This window comes from Galleria mellonella, unplaced genomic scaffold (assembly GCF_026898425.1).
Source record: "Galleria mellonella isolate WM207_F2 unplaced genomic scaffold, CSIRO_AGI_GalMel_v1 utg424, whole genome shotgun sequence".
NCBI classification, from domain to species: Eukaryota; Metazoa; Arthropoda; class Insecta; order Lepidoptera; family Pyralidae; genus Galleria; species Galleria mellonella.
Window position 1 is genome coordinate 3,860,249 of NW_026442097.1, and position 19,991 is coordinate 3,880,239.

At 33.0% G+C, this 19,991-nt stretch overlaps 1 protein-coding gene across 1 annotated transcript in view; it reads left to right on the plus strand.

The window, feature by feature from the left end:
* Positions 1–5,962: 5,962 nt before the first annotated feature.
* Positions 5,963–19,991, plus strand: part of LOC113509548 (NAD kinase 2, mitochondrial) — a 34,513-nt gene continuing 20,484 nt past the window's right edge. The window contains exons 1-3 of the mRNA XM_031914419.2: positions 5,963–6,384; positions 17,275–17,419; positions 18,476–18,640. Of these exons, the coding sequence (XP_031770279.1) occupies positions 6,336–6,384; positions 17,275–17,419; positions 18,476–18,640 (359 nt within the window). The 5' untranslated portion in view covers positions 5,963–6,335. The remainder of the gene's footprint in view (positions 6,385–17,274; positions 17,420–18,475; positions 18,641–19,991) is intronic.

Sequence of the window (19,991 nt, forward strand, 5' to 3'; positions counted from 1 at the left end):
AAAAAAAAGATAACTTTATTTCTAACATTTTATTATTTTAATTTATTAACGTAATAAAACTGTTATATCAGATAAATGCTAAACGTATTAGAGTTGATATCTAAATCTCAATAAATATTCTAAAAAATTCATGGGAGTGCAATTTTCAATAAGTACTACCTGCCTAATTCAGTTTTGAAAATTACAGTATGGCCCCAAATACTTGAAAATTTAAAAAAAAGTCAGTCATGGGAAACGTCATATACTGCCATAAGTTGAACTTTGAAAAGCAAATAAAATTGCTTGCTAATTTTACGTAGAAATGTACCAAAAGAGTATTCCTAATTTTAAATTAACGACATTGTATTAATTCAATCGCATCCGCGCTGGCATATTGACAACATGTAGTAACTGGCAATTTGGAAAAAAAAAATCAATGCGCTCTCTGAATATTTTTCCCGCCATTTCTATTTGTTTGAATACAAATCGAATGTGTGGATACAAATAATATATCATAAGTTAATTATGATCTTTTTAGATGTAGCGTTTTATATGCTTACTTAAAAGCTAAGATGCTGGCCGGTTACTTAATTTAAATAGTAACACATAACTATTTTAATTGCGAAACTAGAAAATTTATGCATTTTAAAAGGCGTAATAGTATTCATGAATTCAAAAAGTGAAATAAATTTTCATTCATTCAAAATTGTTAAAATAAACGCGTCGTTTATAAATTTATTCTTTTTAACAATATTGTTTGACAATACAATGTTTAACAAACAATGTTGTTTAACAATATTGTAACAAATCAGTTAACTTAATTAAATGCAAGATTTTCAGTTTCACATAACAATGTTCCTTTCACTAACAAATATATTTTCTGTCAATCAATGAAATGTTATATTAATGTTAATGTCAATAAATTACTCTTTTAATAGCAATAAGAAATTATGATGGCATTCATAATTTTTTATTGCCAAGTTCTATTAACAGTTGAGCTAATTGAAAAAAAAAAAAAGATTTTTTCTTAATTTTATTTGTTGCATTATTTCGATCAACGAACAGTGGGGATAAATAAATTGGAAAAGTTTTATTTATTCCTAACAATCAAGACAAAAAACAAAATCATACAGTTAATTTTAACATGAATGGAATTAAGTTCTAATCGTTAGTATAGCGGTATAACTAATTTCTTAACCTTGTAATTTATGTATTTAAAAAAAGTATCTATGTTTATCGGTTGTCTATAGCCCTTAGTACAAGTGCTGATTACTAGATGGCGCCGTGTAATGTATGTAAATCCATTGACATTAGCATCAATATGCTCTCATAGTTGAGCTTATACTCAGTGTATTTTTCTAGTCAAATGCGGTGTTCAAATATATGCTACAACGCTGCATTTAGGTTTGCGAAACAGTCACTATTGGAAAAGACATATTGTTTAGTGATAATTACTGTTTTGCGACAATTTTCTTGTGTTAATAAAATTGGACCTAATGTCATTGACGTTAGACTTTATTTTAGCCAACAAAATTTTGTTGATATTAAGAAATAGACCGATAGCTTTGCGTTGACAATACTTACGGTTCTTATTTAGAAGGATTTTTTTTTATTTACACATTATAATGAAATTGATTCCAATTTTTTTTTGTCCAAGAAAATTATATTGTGAAATTTGTAGATTAAACTAAATTAAAAAAAAAATAGTATTTATATACTTTGACAATGCGACGGTGAGGTGTCAATTTCTTGTATTTATATAATATACTTTATGATTTGGGAGATAAAACTTAATTCCGCGAATATAAGGTATTTTTTTTTAATGTGTATCGCTATTTCGGTTTTTAATAGATGGCGTTGTAGATGATACGAAGTTCACCGGGTCATCTGATAAATAAATAATTTTTTAAACCAATGTTTCTTAAAAAAAATATTCAGATTTACTGTATATAAATATTTCCTTCCCAGTATGTACTTGTTACAGCAACGTCCATCTTAAAACATCACCATAGCCTAACAGCGGTCGTCAACCCGCTCGTAAAGCGTGGTAACTACTGGAAAACCCCCCCAAGGGGGAGACAAACAAGCTGACGGCCCACCTGATGGAAAGTGGTAACCGTCGCCTATAGATATGAGCAGTACCATGGACATAACAGAGTATACTGTTTCGCCCATGATACCCCCCATGCGTTGCCATTCCTGACTCGGGTGTTATTCCTCTGTACTCAGTAAATTCACGGCACGCTTATGTTCAACAGTGGACAGTCAACGACTAATATAATGATTATGTTATAGGTACTTGTTATCTTTGTATAGGAAATTGACACTTCACTCGTGTTTTATTTCTGCAAATTTATTCAGGTTTAGGTATATGGGTCGTCGCCAGAGTAAGACGGGGTTGGACTAAGAGATATTTGTATGGCGTTTGTAGATTGTTTGAAGCCTTACTTATTTAGTAATGTAACTTAACAATTAAGATTGGTCGTAACTTTAGCTTATCGAAGTGTGGCAAGGTCACAATTACCTGCCATTTTTCAAAAACAATTGAAGTTTTCAATGTTTCTGCCTGATTATTTAAAAAGGTCCTTCTCTGCTAGCGAACAAAAACGTTAATTATGCAATAATATTCTTATCTATATATTAATACGTGAAATAAAAACTTTGTAGTTCTTTTTAATGGAAAAAGAAGGAGGAGAAGGAGTGCAGAATGCTAATATTTTTTTTTTATTATGTATAAAAAATACATTTTTTAATACATTTTCTATATATAAAATTGATAATTGTGTCGAAATATGGCAACATTTCGTCAAGCAAAAATTATGAACATTCTTAATAAACACTACTCGGTCTTTGTTAACTGGAAATATACAGGGTGAAATTATAATAGTTAACAGCCTAATGACTTTTCTGTTTTTGGTCGTTTCTGTGATTGGTCGTTTTTCAAATAATATATATATATATATATATATATATATATATATATATATATATATATATATATATATATATATATATATAAGTTAAAAATTGTTAAGTTTCTCATACACCCGCCGTGTAAGTACGAGAAACTTAACAATTCAGTTGTTGAGTTGGTACGAAAATATCAAAATTTTTTTGGTCGCTTTTCGACTCATGTTAACGGTAGAACGCTCTTGTAAGTATACTATTGAAAGAGAGAGATAGAATATGCTTTATTTGTACTTTAATTTCGATTTTGCCCTGTGTATTACTTTATACAGTATGATAGAACTTGCTTTATTTACATTGCTTTAAAAAAATTATAAAAAAAAGTGTGACAAATAGATGTCTTGTTCATAATTTCTGGAACGTTTATATTTTATTTGTTGATTTAGTATGTTTGTATTTTATATATGCTTTAAACGTTTTTAAATGTGCACACAAATTATGTTGAAATAAGAAATTAGGCTGTCAAATGATTATCAACTGTAGGTGATGGTAGTTTGGTATATTTTATGCCTTTATAATATTGGTTGTGAAACATGGGAAAGTTTTTAGACATTAGTTTTATGCCATTACAAAAAAACTCAGTCTAAATTATTAAAAAAAGAAAGTGCTTTTAATTAAACTCCATTGATAGAGGCAGTATCGTCTGTTTCTCTCATACACACGTTTCTCTTGCGTTTTTTTTTAATATCTATTTATGTATTGATTAGTTTTTACCCCATACATTCCTATTATTAAGTTACTATACCGTTTTATTTAATATTCTTACTAAGTATGGATAATATCAATATCTCCGATATCTATATATTGGGTTCTTCTGGACACTGATGGCGGGTAAGTATACTCATTTCCATTGGGTGCTTCATTCAAATCAAATCATATTTATTCGCTTGCTACATGGTACAATAAGAAGTTACATATACAGGCACATAACATGCAGCACCCTGCAGAGGTGTGCAAATGTTAAACTGTATTTAGTCTACATTATATTACAATTATAAAGTCCAAACATTTTCCATTTCGATATTGAATGACCAATATTTATTATATTTTTTCTTTACTCAATATATAGATATTGCTATATATTACCCATCCCTAATTCTTACCAACATCGCCCCACACTGCCGTATTGCTAAATAAGTCATCACTAATAAATTAATAAAAAATAAATTGTTATCTATTACTGATATGAATTAGGTACAGTTTTAAAATATTGTCTATGGTATACTTTCGGTCCTTCTGCATTTGTTTTAGTATTACACAAGGACTGAATAAACGCGTACACATAAATAAAAGAAAGGTAATTTTGTATTACGAACACCAATAAGTATTGTTCCTTTTTTAACATAGTAGCAACATTTTGTAAAAAGATTGTTTATGTACTAATTGCCATAAAAAATAGTAACAGTTAAAAATACTACATGTCATAATTAGTGCCTAATCTAATCTGAATGTTTAGTTACCTGATAGTAACGGTTGGCTATGGAAATTCATTTTGTTGGCGTATAGTCAAAGTCTAATAAAGTAAAAAATGGCAATGTTTTTTTTTTCGTGACTTTGAATACTGGCTGTTTTGTTATGGCCCTTTTTATTTCATCGATAATATTGACCAATCTTATGTTTTTTTTTTAATTCAGATTTTTACTCTAGGGTTCATGACTTTTTTCCTTTTACTTGTTTTGATATTAATAAATATATTTAATCTAGTGTGCAATATATTTTTTTTACTATGGTATTAAAAATATGAACCGTAAAGTTAACATATTCGAATTATTTCCAAATTAATAACACCCTGCAGTAAATGTCTGATATTCCATTAATATTTGCGAGTTTGTCGAATAAGAATCCTCATAAACGGTTTTGTAAATAAGGAGAATTCGAGTGAATAGTGTTGTTTTTGTTATTTATTGCTTGTAATGTTCATTAGCTATTTTATAATGGAACTAATTATACAAGTACCCAGTTAGAAGTGTTTTATTTAAGGTTCTTACTATTAAGTTAGTCCATTAGTAATTCATCACCATCATATCAGCCTTTAACTGTCCACTCCTGAACATAATCCTTCCCTTGGAGGGTTTTGCCAGTAGTTGACACGCTTGATAGGCGGATTGGCAACCGCAGTTAGGCTGTGATGTTTTAAGACGAACGCTGCTGCCCATCCCTCGCCCTTAGTCGCCTCTTACGACACCAAGGGAAAGAAAGGGGTGCCTTATATCGACTCCACACAGATATATATACATGTATATATATTTACCCACGACTTCGTCTGCGAGATTGGGATATCAAACAGACAATAATTCTAAGAATAATTGTTTTGGGTTCTCTTGTATTCATAAATTCTTATAATAGTTTTTCTTATAACGTATTTTCCATGTACAGACAGCGACTACTTACGATTTTATTAGATGTATATAGTCTGTACTAGGTGTCAGATCGGCCATACTTGCATTGCCAGATTGAATATTTTTATCACAGTTTTAGGCAAAAAAATTTTTATGCACGACATTTTTGAGGAAAGGAAAATAAATTCTGAAAGAAGGAAATGAAATCCAGGTTGTCTGTAAGAGATTGTTTTTAGCAATGAGGCCGTTTTTTGTATATGCACATTCTGTATAAATACTCCTTAAATACATCTCTCGTGTATAATAAAGAGTTATTAGTTATTATTATGAATTTGGAGAAATTTGGGTAATTTTTTTATATGTTTTTGATATATCTAAACTGTAGAGAGGTATGTAAATACAGTATAACATGAATGCAGTAATGAAATAGACAATGAGATAACAAAAAGAGAAAGGGTAGGTAAGTTAAAAAAAACAAAAGGAAGGTGAAGTCGTTTACTTCGTGACCAATGGCAAAATGTAATAAAAAAAACTATATAATTTTTATGATTGGGTAAAAGTCTTGAAAGTCATATCATTTGAACAAAAATATATAAAAAAATTTTTGACGTTGGGGTAAAAATCAAAATACGCATCTGGCAACTCTGTGTTGTCCTATCAGCACTGATAAGTTGCAGTCTCTCTAATCTGTGGTCAGTCGACGAAATGTCAAATAGCCGGACGGTCTTCATCGTTTCTTAAACAAATCAAAATTGTATATGAATTCTATAAATAAATAACTTATCGATATCAGTAACGCGAAATATGAGAGAACTTAATAAATTTAAAGTAGTCGCCACGCCCCCGCGATAATAACTATTAGGCAGAAATCCAGTTCAATTGATGACTTTTTGCCATTTTTGTTATCTTACAATCCAAATTTATATTTTATTTATTTCATCGTCTGTTTAATCTTAATTACCTAAACCATTACTAATATCTAAGATTATAAAAATAGACTAAATAGTGTCATAAGTGATAAATCGTGGCAAGTGATTTAATATTTTGAAAATGTCTGTGCTAAATAACTTTAGCGTTTCAATCGCAAGAGGACTCAGACGTAAGTATTTATAAGTGATTTTAAGAATATGGAGAATTATATGCAAGATATTTCAGGATACGAAGGCATAACACCATAGTCATCAAACATGGAACCATCACAATATATTCTTGTCTGTGTGTTTGTCTGTCCATGTGTATAGGCGACGATTGTCACTGTACGTCAGGCGAGCCGTTAGCTTGTAAACCTAGGATAATTGGAAGGTAAAGTAATGAGTCAAGTTGGTAGACCCCAAAGGTTGTCTTTATAGAATATTAGTTCTCTGTCCCAGCTTGTCATGATTTTTGAATATAGAATAGCTATCACCAATTTTATCTGCTAATAATCTAGTTTTCTACAAGTGATTTTTTTTAAAGCAATTAAGTCTGTTTTTTAATTTATTCATTACAGATGATAAATCTAGTTTTTCGTCTTTGTATTGAAAAAAATAATCTTTTTCGTTTGTCCACCATCAGGTGTTAACTACACCTAATTAGTGTAGAAAGGTGGTAGTTGTCTACCTAACAATATTGTGTACATTACAGATTATGATATCCATTCATTGCCATTCTTGAGTATACTTTATTTTTTAATGGGTGAAAATGGTTTGATAACCCCACCTGTGCTAACGGGATACGCTGGCGGAGCACCAGTGAAGGGTGATTGATGAGAATGAAAATGGGCCAGTTAGCCCATCAGGAATCAACCATGATAGTTTTCAGGGGGAACCGTGCGAAGGTCGACCTGGTTGGGTATATTGCTAGCAATGGAATTCTTAGTCTCCATTACTAACAATCCCTTTCCCCCCTTCTTGAGTATAGTACTCAGGAATGGCATTATGCTTCCGTATACTGTAATTTCACATTTTCAGCATGTGTAACACTGGTCATACATTGTATTATTTTATTACAACTCTTTATCTTCAAATTAATCTTGACAAAAGGGGATGTCTGCGATGTTTATTATGTAAATGTATTTATTTAAACAATGAGAAATCTTTAAATGTTTCTTAAAAAACTGTGTTCTTAATAATTTTAACACTAGATACAGAAACAAAGGAATCATTTAGAAAAAGATAATAGGTTTTTTATGGGAATAGTCATTAAATGTAATAATAAGATAACAAATAATATCTTAGACTAAGTGTATATTAATAACAATTTTAATAAATTTAAAATTGTTATTAAAATACATATATATACATATCTGTCACGTCTGTCTCCCATTAGAGTAGGCAGAAACAATGGAACGCCAAATGCTTTGATTCAAACAAACTTCTTTCGTTTCTTCCACATTCATTAATAAACATTCATTAAAATATACTTATTGAATAAAGCTTATTACACACTAAACTATTACTTGAATGACAAATGTGCATGGTGTTAATTGATCATACACAGCCTTTTTAATAACCTTGTAATTTTAGGTATAATCATTATGTCAGCCTTTAACTATACATTGTTGATTGTCCATGGTATTGCTCATGTCTATAGTCGACTGTTACCACTTTCCATCAGGTGGGCTATCATCTTGTTTGCCATTCTAAGTTATATATAAAAAAAAAAACATAAGCCTTCCCCTTAGGGGGTTTTGCCAGTAGCTGCCACGCCTGGCAGGCAGATTGACAACCACAATAATGCTTTAGAGATGTTTTAAAAGGGATGCTGATGCCCATCCCTCGTCCTCCCTTAGTTGCCTCTTATGATACCCCTGAGATAGAAAAGAATGGTCTATTTTATGTCAGGATTTCAATATAGACATAATACATTTATTTAAATACACATAATGTTAACAGAGATTTTAAAGAGTAACTATTGACTTTCTTGGGATTTATTCTCAGCAGATAAGAAATATGGACGCAGGCTACTGTTTGCAGACAATCAAAATTGGCCACAAATTGAATCGAAGACTTTCAAAATGTTTTTTGTATTTAAATAAAAAAAATACCTTAAAATAATAATAGGGAAAACAAAGGGGTCATTGTTTCTTAAATAAACATTTATACATAATAGAGGCTATAGACAGCCCTCTATGTCAAGACTGATTTGACGCTGTAGAAACGACTGGCCGTGTAATCCTGGTATGTGTAGCAGTGGCCTTCAATGTTCACAAATCCGCGAAACAGATAGGGCGTTCCGTGAGGCCTGTTAAGATACCAGGAAGCTTCTATGCTTCTGAGTAGAGTTTGGTTGGCTGTATTAGCCACGACTCACACATACAAAAACCCAAATGAGAGGTTTAAAGCGGAAATAGGAGTCCAATTTACATTTACAAGGGTGTTGGTGATGTTAAGAGAGACACTTCTGCCTATCCCTCGATCACTAAGTTTCCTTACGACATTCACGGGATAGGAAGGGATGGCCCATTTTAAAATTAGTACAGTCCATTAGTATAGAATAATTTTATGTTAATATTGAATAGGATTTTTATAAATTTTTTTATACAACTTAGAATGGCAAACAAGCTGACAGCCCACCTGATGGAAAGTGGTAACCGTCGCCTATAGACATGAGCAGTACCATGGAGTATCAGTTTTTACACCATCTATAACCAAGTAGAGTCAATACTCTTTAAAAAATTAAAAATTTAATCATCTTAAGGGTCAATGCTGTATGTTAACCCATATTTGGCTTAATAGTTCAGCTGCTTTTATATGTAAATAATAATTATTTAATCCGATATAAATAAGTTCTCCTTGATCCTTTATCAATAACATTTAATGTAACTAATTATTGAATATGTCATTTAGATAAAGAGTTCAGTTGTTAATTATGGACTAGCTGTTCCCTGCGATTTCGTCCGCGTTTCCGTCGTTTTTCGTAAAATAAGTAGCCTGTGTCCTTCCTCACGGTTCAGTTGTTTTGATGTAACAGACACATTTCCCTTCACTGCTCAGCTCCTATTTACCGTAGCGTGATGAAAAGTATACTATAACCTGCCCAGGAGTATGAAGAATAATTGTACCAAGTTTCGTTAAAATCCGTCGAGTAGTTTTTGTTTCTATAACAAACATACAGAGACAGATAAAAATTTTACTGATTGCATTTTTGGCATCAGTATCGATCACTAATCACCCGCTGATAGTTATTTTGGAAATACTCTCTACAGATTTATTATAAGTATAGATAATCTAATGCTTGTACAATGTAAGTAAAACTTATTCATATATATATATATATATATATATATATATATATATATATATATATATATATATATATATATATATATATATATATATATATATATATAAAGCCACCAGTAATGTATGATGTAAGTGTATGTTATGATATATTATTGTAATTACATCATCAACACTTGAGTAAAATGAAAATATTTACTCCTTATTTATTATTTTAATTTACTATCTATACTATTATTTAAATTATTAATTCACTCTTTCGCCACCTGCCCTTTTCTATCTGTTCTCCTTTAACCAAAGGTTGTCTGTAAGAGATTGCCCTAGCGATAAGACCGCCTTTTGTACCTTTATGTGTATATTTCAATCTGTATTTATGTTACTGTATTTCATTCGAATTATTCACTTGTCATTGTATATTTTTATTTATGGTGCAATAAAGAGTTAAATAAATAAATGTACTGCACTATAGTGTGATAGTGATCACATTGTTCTATTCACTCATCATATCAGCCTTTAACTGTCCCTTGCTGGACATAAACCCCTTCTTTGCGACTTTGCCACTATTTGTCACGCTTGTCGGGCGGATTGGCAACTGCAGTTAGGTTTTTTGAGATGTTTTAAGGCGCTGCTGCCCATCCCCCGTCTTCTCTTAGTTGCTTCTTACGACACCCATGGAAACGGAAAGGGTAACCTATTTTTTTAATGGGTGAAAATGGTATGGTAACCCCGCCTGCGCTAACGGGATACGCTGGCGGAGCACCAGTGAAGGGTGATAGATGAGAATGAAAACAGGCCAGTTAGCCCATCATGATGAATTCATCAGGAATTAACCATGATAGTTTCCAGGGGGAACCGCGAGGAGGTCGACCTGGTTGGGTATATTGCTAACAATGGGATTCTCAGTCTCCATTACTAACAATTCCTTTCCCCCCAGGGGTGACCTATATACATCTGGAATTTATCACGATCTGGACGAGTGGCGGTCTTCCACCGTGCGTTTTTCAAGGCACTTTCTTCCACGCACAACCATTCTTTGGAATCAACTTCCAGCAGCAGTATTTCCGAACCGATACGACAACATAACCTTCAATAAAAGAGTATATTCCTTTTTAAAAGGCCGGCAGCATACCTGCAATGCCGCTGGTGTTGTGGGTGATCATGGGCGGCGGTAGTCACTTACCATCAGGTGAGCCGCATGCTCGTTTGCCCCCTGTGTTGTAAAAAAAAAAAAAAAAAAACGATGGTTTCCAGGGGGGACCACGTGGAGATCGACCGGACAGGATATATTGCTAGCAATGGGACTGGTAGTCCGCATTACTAACAATCCCTTCCTTCCAGTAGTTTGTGTTTATCCATTAAAAACAAAGTAATCTTTCCTCTGTATACTAGTAGTTAGATACGGTCCCGGGCATTCGTATCTATAACAAGGTAGGTCAGTACAGTATACAGTAAACTGGTAAAGTCTATAGTTACTTAAAATCGAAGACCATCGCGGCGCCGATAGTTGAACTTAGTTTATACCTACTTAATTATATTATCTGATAGACTAGACTCTACTCGCAACTTTGTACGCGTAGATTTTGAATGTAGATGTGCGTAATATATATATATATATATATATATATATATATATATATATATATATGTGTGTGTGTATATATATATATATAATTATATATATTACTCCAGCCGCTAACTGTCCACTGTTGGATATAAGCCTTTAATAAATTTAGCCCATAAGGGGAGTTGTACTTGTCACGCTTGGCAGGCGGGTTGGCAACCGCAGTTAGGCTTTTAGATATGTTTTAAGACACTGCTCCATCCCTCGTCGTGATCCCTTGGCTTTTAGTCGCCTCTTACGACATCCACGGGTAAGGAAGCGGTGGCGTATTCTATGCTGGGACCACACGGCGATATATACTGACATATACTGATATATATACTGATCCAATAACAAATATATTAAAAGTGAGTACGATTACTTGGGTACCTCTGTCCCATTCGTGTTTCAACCGTGAAGCAGTTGTGTTTGCATAGCTGTGTTTCGGTTTGAAGGGTGGGATATGGCGTGAATTTACAGGGTACGGAGGAATAACACCTGAGTCCTCAGAAATGGCAACGCATGGGGGGTATCATGGGTGAAACAGTATACTCTGTTATGTCCATGGTACTGCTCATGTCTATAGGAGACGGTTACCACTTTCCATCAGGTGGGCCGTCAGCTTATTTGCCATTTTAAGATGTATAAAAAAAATTAAGTACATCTTCGGGTACACGATTGTGTAAACCACATTCAATTTGGTAATTTTTGTGTGACGTCAGACAAGTATATACATAAGCGTCTGTATGCTTATTCTAATATAGATTAAAATTATAAAACCTAATGTTTGTTTGTTTGTTTGTAACACTTTATTGTACAGTAAAGTCTTAAGTTACAAGATAAAGAGTTCTTAAAAAATGAATAAGTACAATGGCGGACTTATCCCATAAAAGAGATTTTTTCCAGTCAACCTTTGAATGTCTAATAAAATATGCGAATTGGTGGAGGCAAAAAAAAAAATGCGCGGCGAATTAAAAAAATAGTAAAATTACAGGTATTACAGTTAAAACACGAGCGCAACATTGATAATGGACAACATAATACATATAAATGATATCTAAATCATCTAAAAGGAAACCTAAATCTCTATGCATAACACTTTTAATATTCTAAATAAGGAGGTACATAAATCTCATATTTAACATTTATAAATATAAGAATATCATTAAACAATATACATATAATACATCTATATATTAATACGGAAAGCAAAAACTTTGTATCCCTTTTTACGAAAATTTCGTGGCCAGAAGAGTATGTTTGGCCCACTTACAGTTTCCATAGATAGGGAGTGCAGAATGCTAATATATTTTTTAATTTATGCATAAAAATACATTAAATCAATAGAAAAAAAAATACACACACTACCATGTAATTCACACACATTACACTTTTGTTTATTATTAAAGTCATAAAGCCTGCTAATAATGAATGCTCCTTTCCACTCAGGGTTTGCTGGAAGAGAACTCTTACAGAGTGAAGCTCGTCTGTTGTACATCTTTATTTTATATATATTATATGTTATAATTTTTTGTGTACAATAAAGAATAAATAAAGAATAAAGTCTGCGGTCAAATTGAGAATAGATTAATATTGTTTGTCTGTTAATATTATTTGTCTATAGTCTTACTGAATGTGAAACATAACCATAATAAATTCATTTATTACAATATATGTTATGGTCGAATTTCGACCACGGGGCGACCACTAGTACAGATGATATACGATGATGAATGATACGAACTAACGCTTCACGTTCTTTTTTTTAAGTTTTTTTTTTTATAATGATACTGTCATTGTCAATTGCGATAATTTTGTATTCAGAGTTTGTTCTTTTTTTAGTATTGGTTATAATTTCTTATTTATTTATTTTTTGTTAAGTGTATCGAGTCTCCAATCCGAGAAATTGGTATTGGCGACCCGCACGCATAATAAAGATAAATGAGTTAAGGGGTCCGCCTGAAAATCTGCGCTATATAGGTACATCTCGCTGGAGGTGTGTATAACAGCAAAATGAATTGTTTTTTTCTCTTTTTTATTGTTGTTTTTTTTTTTAATTTATTTGTGGTAATAAAGATTCTATCTATCTGTCTATATACACAATCAAACATACACACAAGGAAACTAAATTAGCGCATCTGCGCAATAATGTATTCCGTCTTTCAAAAAAAGCGTTCACGCTCACTTTTTATTTTTATCCGAGCAGTAAGTACTTTATATTATTCTCAATTTCGTGTATAATATAGTATATATCATATATGTGTAAGTATATTTGTTATTCATATATATTTATTCGTTTATATATGTAATTTTAGTATGTATGTATATCAATAATTAGTAGTGCTGCATTCGAGTATTCTGACACTTGCCTATGGTTGACTGGGAGAGAATGCTTTTAGCATTAAGTCCGCCATGTACACATATTTGTACTAATGAATAAATAAATAAATGTATTAGCTTTTATTTCTCTTATTAAGATCTTTCTAGAATCTCTTTTTAGAAGATATTTCTTTAAATATCTCCCATGTACAAACATTAGCCCATTAATTTTATTATATTAGTAATGTGATAACATTGTCCATTCTCGATATTTGCGGATGCCAGTTGGTTTATCAAAATAATGAGTATGGGGTCACCGTATTTGATCCTATTTGTCTATTAGTTTGTGACTGAATTGGGCCATCTATTTCATTTCACTATGTTACTTAATATTTATTAAGATATTGATTATAACATGCCATTATGAAATTACATTGTATTTATATACCATAATTTTGCGTTAATTAAATTGATAATTACTATTTCTTTTTTGAATGAAAAATTAAGAATGTTTTTTTTTATGCAACTTAGAATGCCAAAGGTGACGTCCTGACACCGGATAAAAGCGGTAACCGTCGCCTATAAACATGATCAGTACCGTGTACATAACAGAGTATATACTGCGTCGTACTTACCTACCTTTTAATGCGTCAAAACCTGTTATTTTGATTTAAAAACAATTACAAAAAGAAATAGGTATAAATTTTGATAAAAATTCTTTAGGACTAATCTGTAAGTAGTAATCCTTACAGACAGAAACAAGAATTTTCCAAATCGGTTTACAAATGATGGAGTTATGAGATAACAAACATAAAAAAATACAACTCAATTGACAACCTCTCTTTTTTGAGGTCGGTTGGTAATAAAATTATTTTTTATTTGATAGGGATACTTTTAGACTGGTACCATAGACATTTTATCAAAATCGGTACAGTTGTATAGTTTTTAAAACAAAATAACTTGTTGCAACAATTGAGTTAGATTTTTTGTGGGACACAATCTTGTGATAATTTTTTTTTGATGATTTTGCATTATACAATATATCCCTATATTGTATAATGCAAAATCATCAAAAAAAAAAAAATAAGCAAGACATTTAATAAATGTAACGATATAGTTGTATAAGTACAGTAAGGCGGTCTTATTGCTGAAAGCATTCTTTTCGAGACAACCTAATCTTGCCTTACAACTTAAGTGGGGAAGGAATTGTTAGTAATGCAGACTACCAGTCATGTTGCTAGCAATATACCCTGTTAGATCGACCTCCACGTGGTCCTCCCTGGATATCATTGTGCTAAATCCTAGGTGCATCCATCACGACAGGCTAACTGACCTGCCTGTTTATTTTCGTCTATCATCTTACACTGGTGCCCCGTCAGTGTATACCGTTAGCGCAGGCCAAGTTACCATTCCATTAGAATCCATTAAAAGAAACCTTTAAATGTAATTAATAGCAAATGGAAACATTCATTAGATTAATAGATTTATCTATTTGTACTAAGTATTACTATTTTGTGGATCAGTCTATTTCGTTTTGTTTTTTTTTTATGCAACTTAGAATGGCAAACAAGCTGACGGCCCACCTGATGGAAAGTGGTAACCGTCGCCTATAGACATAAGCAGTACCATAGACATAACAGAGTATACTGTTTTGCCCATGATATTCCTATGCTCATGAATGACTCAGATGTTATTCCTCTGTACCCTGTAAATTCACTGCCACATCCCACCCTTCAAACCGAAACATAGCCATGCAAACACAACTGCTTCACGGTAGAAACACGAATGGGACAGAGGTGCCCAAGCAAACAACTTGTACAAAGTCTCCCTTTAGTATTGTTTATTAAATTCGTTTATTTACATTTCCATTATATCAATGGAAATGTTTATATTATAAACATGGAGATGTCCGTCGGTGTGTTTGTCTATACTATAAAGTGGAATGATTTGATTATTTACTTGTTTGTTTTGTTTGATAAATGCAATAATTAGGATTGTATTTCACAAAAAAAAAAATCAATTGTGGTAAATCCAGTTATTTTGATTTAAAAACTAAACTACTAAACCGATTTTAATAAAATTTCTATGACACGAATCAGTAAATGTATCCTTTCGGATAAAAAAAAAATTCCAATCGGTTTACAACTGATGGAGTTATGAGGTGACAAACATAAAAGAAGGTTAGGTTAGGGGAGAAAGGAGATTGTTAGTAATGGAGACTGAGAATCCCATTGATAGCAATATACCCAACCAGGTCGACCTCCTCGCGGTTACCCCTGGAAACTATCATGGTTAATTCCTGATGAATTCATCGTGATTGGCTAACTGGCCTGTTTTCATTCTCATCTATCACCCTTCACTGGAGCACCAGTTGCGTTGCGATTTGCTCCACTTAACATTTAGTGTTTCTTTTATTACAATCAGTTCGTAAATAAAAAAAAGTTGTATCAATCTAAAGAATCACATATAAAACAGTATAATATAACTGATCAGTTGAATTGGCTGAAACTTTATTGTATACTAGCTGACCCCGTAAACGTTGTTTTACCACTTATTGCGAAATATAAAAATCGCGATTAAAATACAGGGATTGATCGTAAAAGCGTGAAAATTTGAATTTGTATGTATTTTTCAATGCTAAATCATAATAAAATAAAAATAAAAAATTTTGTCAAAAAAATAAAAAAAAAATGTTTAGGGGTGGATCTCCCTTATCATTGAGGGATATAAAAAATAGATGTTGGCCGATTCTCAGACCTACCCAATATGCATACAAAATTTCATAAAAATTGATAAAGCCGTTTTGGAGGAGTTTGGTAACAAACACTGTGACACGAGAATTTTATATATATATATATATATATATATATATATATATATATATATATATATATATAGAATAATTATCAGTGAAAATATTCCACTTTCCATATATAACAACCATTAGTCAATAGGCCAAGTTTATCTAAGTGCATCGTCGTTATTTTGCTTTGTATACGATTAATTGTGTCAATATATGTAATCGATGAAACCGCATCGCGCCGGGTTTCGGTGGCGGTTGCAAACAGGAAAGGCATTTATCATCAACTGACAGAATTGTTACAACGACTAGATTACACAAGTTGTGGTCAATAAATAGTTTTAAGATTGTGTTTCACGTTTTTTTTTATACCACTTGGCAAAGGCAAACAAGCTGACGGCCCACCTGATGGAAAGTGGTAACCGTCGCCTATAGACATGTGCAGTACCATGGACATAACAGAGTATACTGTTCCGCCCATGATACCCCCCATGCGTTGCCATTCCTGAGGGCTCAGGTGTTATTCCTCTGTACCCTGTAAATTTACGCCATATCCCACCCTTCAAACCGAAACACAGCCATGCAAACACAACTGCTTCACGGTTGAAACACGAATGGGACAGAGGTACTCAAGCAATCGACTTTTGTACAGTCTCCCTCTGGTAAAACCAATGATAGCGTATTAAAGTAAAACGTACACCTCATTTTAAGTTAGATCTTAATAATTATTTGACGATGCTTTCCATCACTTGAGAGTTAACCAATCGAAGATTTATTGTTATATCAGCCATTAACTGCCCACTGTTGGACATAGGTCTACCCCATAGTTGCTACGCTTAGCAGACGGGTTCATAAGCGCAGTTAGGTTTTGGCGATGTTTTAAGAGGGACGCTGCTGACCATCCTTCGACCAATAAGTTCCCTTAGTCGCCTCTTACGACAACAACGGGACAGGAATGATGGTTCATTCTATGCCGGGACCATACGGCGGCTCACTAGGTTATTAAGTTTATCACTATCAATTGCTAACTCTAAGATAAAATTGTTACAGATCTTCAAAAGAGTGATATCCCCCAGGGGTTGTTCCCGGGAACTGTCATTAGGAGAGGTAGCTCGAGCACGAAGGAAGGCCGGCCTCACCTGAAGATGGAAAAGAGTCTCATAGTATCTAAGGTCACGAGATACGAATACGAAAAGTGAGTATTTCTTACACGATTGCCCAAAAAAGGAGTGTATAGTGTTTTTCGGGCTTAGAATTAGAATTCATTTATATTATTTATATGTGTGACTTTATTTTCTCCATCTTCATCATCATCATCATATCAGCCCTTAATGGTCTATTGCTGAACATAAACCTCTTCCTTGGTGGGTTTTGCCAGTAGTTGCGACACTTGGCAAGCGGATTGGCAACCGCAGATAGGCTTTAGAGATGTTTAAGAGGGACGCTGCTGTCCATCCCTCGTCCTCTCTTAATTGAATCTTATAACACTCTCGGGTAAGGAAGGGGTGGCCTATTCTATGTCGGGACCACACGGCGTCTATATATATATATATATGTATTAATATATAATACATATATATATATATATATATATATATATATATATATATATATATATATATATATATATATATATATATATATATATATAATATTAAATTTTATTGTTCAATGCTAAATCATAATAAAATTAAAATAAAAAATTTTGTCAAAAAAATAAAATAAAAAAATATATTTAGGGCTGGGTTATCCTTATCATTGAGGGGTGTGAAAAATAGATGTTGACCGATTCTCATACCTACCCAATATGCACATTAAATTTTATAAAAATCGGTAAAGCCGTTTCGGAGGAGTTTGGTAACAAACACCGCTACACAAGGATTTTATTTTTTAAGAAGGATATAGACCATCAGTGTTGTGGGTAAAGACTAATATAACAAGACTAGCTTTAACCTGCGGCTTCGCTCTAGTGAATCCTTCATACATGCGAAAGTTTGTAATACTTTCACGTCTTAACAGCTGAATCGATTATGATGAATTTTGGTATAGGATTATAAGCTACTTTTTTCTCCCGGCCAGTGAACATGTATTGGTCACGCGATTAAAGTCGCGAGTAAAATCTAGTCAGGATATAAAGTGAAATTATGTTAAAATATCTGTGTATCAAATTTTATTCAAATCCATGTCAGTAGTTTATGTATGAGAGTTAGTTAACATACATCGCTTTAAAAAAATATTTCTTATTGTACAGATACAGTCGGGAGAACATATCAGACAAAGAGTTGGAGAGCATACTGCGAAAGCGCGGTTCAGACTACGACGCCATGTTACAAAACCACAGAGAGCAAAAAGCTTTTGAGGAGAGCGTCGCGAAGAGCATGCGGGATATTGGGCTCAAAGTGGAAATGGCTAGCAGGTAAGGTAGTACACTTTAGATAATAAGTGCCACGTACCCACCATTGGGTAATATATAGCAATACCTATATATTGTAGTTACAATATTTATACATATATTGGCTCAATAACAGATATATTAGATATCAGTTATCCAATATAATATCGAAAACAAGAACCCGCTTGTAATGAATATAAATATTCAACTGGTATGGGCGCTATCACAATGGGTCGTCATCAATGTTCAGATATCGGATATTGCCCATTTCTACACACAATATACAATTGCCCGGTTTTCAAGTTAGCATGAGGAATCGGCCTACGAACTTCTGGAAGCACAATCCAGAACATCCAGACCCGAGTCAGTTAAGAAAAGTTATTTTCCTAAATTAGACCGATTGGGAATCAAACTCTGCACCTCACTTGCATTTTGCACTTCTTCTAAACCACGCAACAAGTTTCGCTTTTATTTAGATATTTTATTATGTCAGCTGTTAGCTGTCCACTGCTGAACATAGGCCTTCTCCATAAGGAGAGGTTTGTAAGAATAACCGCGCTTGGTAGCAAATTGAGCTTTCAAGATAAATTAAAAGGAGCGCTGATGCCGATCCCTCGACCATTAAGTTCCCTTAGTCGCCTCTTACGACGACTGCGAGAACTTAATTGCCGTGTGGTCCCAACATAGAACGGGTCACACCTTCCTTTCCTATGAATATCGTAAGAGGCGACTAAAGTAAATTAATGATCGTGGGATAGTCAGCAGCGTTCCTTTTAGAACATCATCAAAAACCTAATTGCGGTTGCTAACCTGCCTACTAAGCATGGTAATTACTAACAAAACTCCCCTTATGGGAAAGGTCTATGTTCAGCAGTGGACAGTAACGGCTGATATGATGATGCTGGAAGTGAAAATGATGTGTGTAGCGAAATGTGAACAAAATTTTATAGTATTACTGTGCTGTATTAGTGAATAATTGGTTCGAAATTTAAATTGGTACACAGTACAGTCTTTGGTGTGAAATCAGATGATTTCATTCGTATTTGGGCGTTATATCACATTAACGAATATAAACAGAATTAATTGGCGAAAGATAAAACTACATCCTTTATTAAACAGCCACCAACCTTGAGTCCGCGTGTTCTAGGTCAGGGGTGGATAACTTTTTTATAAATAACATGTGATCACTATCATCGAAATGTGCCGCGTTCGACTTGTTGGCATAGGATTAGTTTACGTTGATATTTGTTGTATAATAAACTAATTACTTGCCCCGGATTCGCACGGGTAGGTCTCAATTTGTTTTTAATTACAGTCCATGCTCTTCACTGATAATATGGCTTTCTATAGATGAAAGACTCTTTAAAATCGGTTA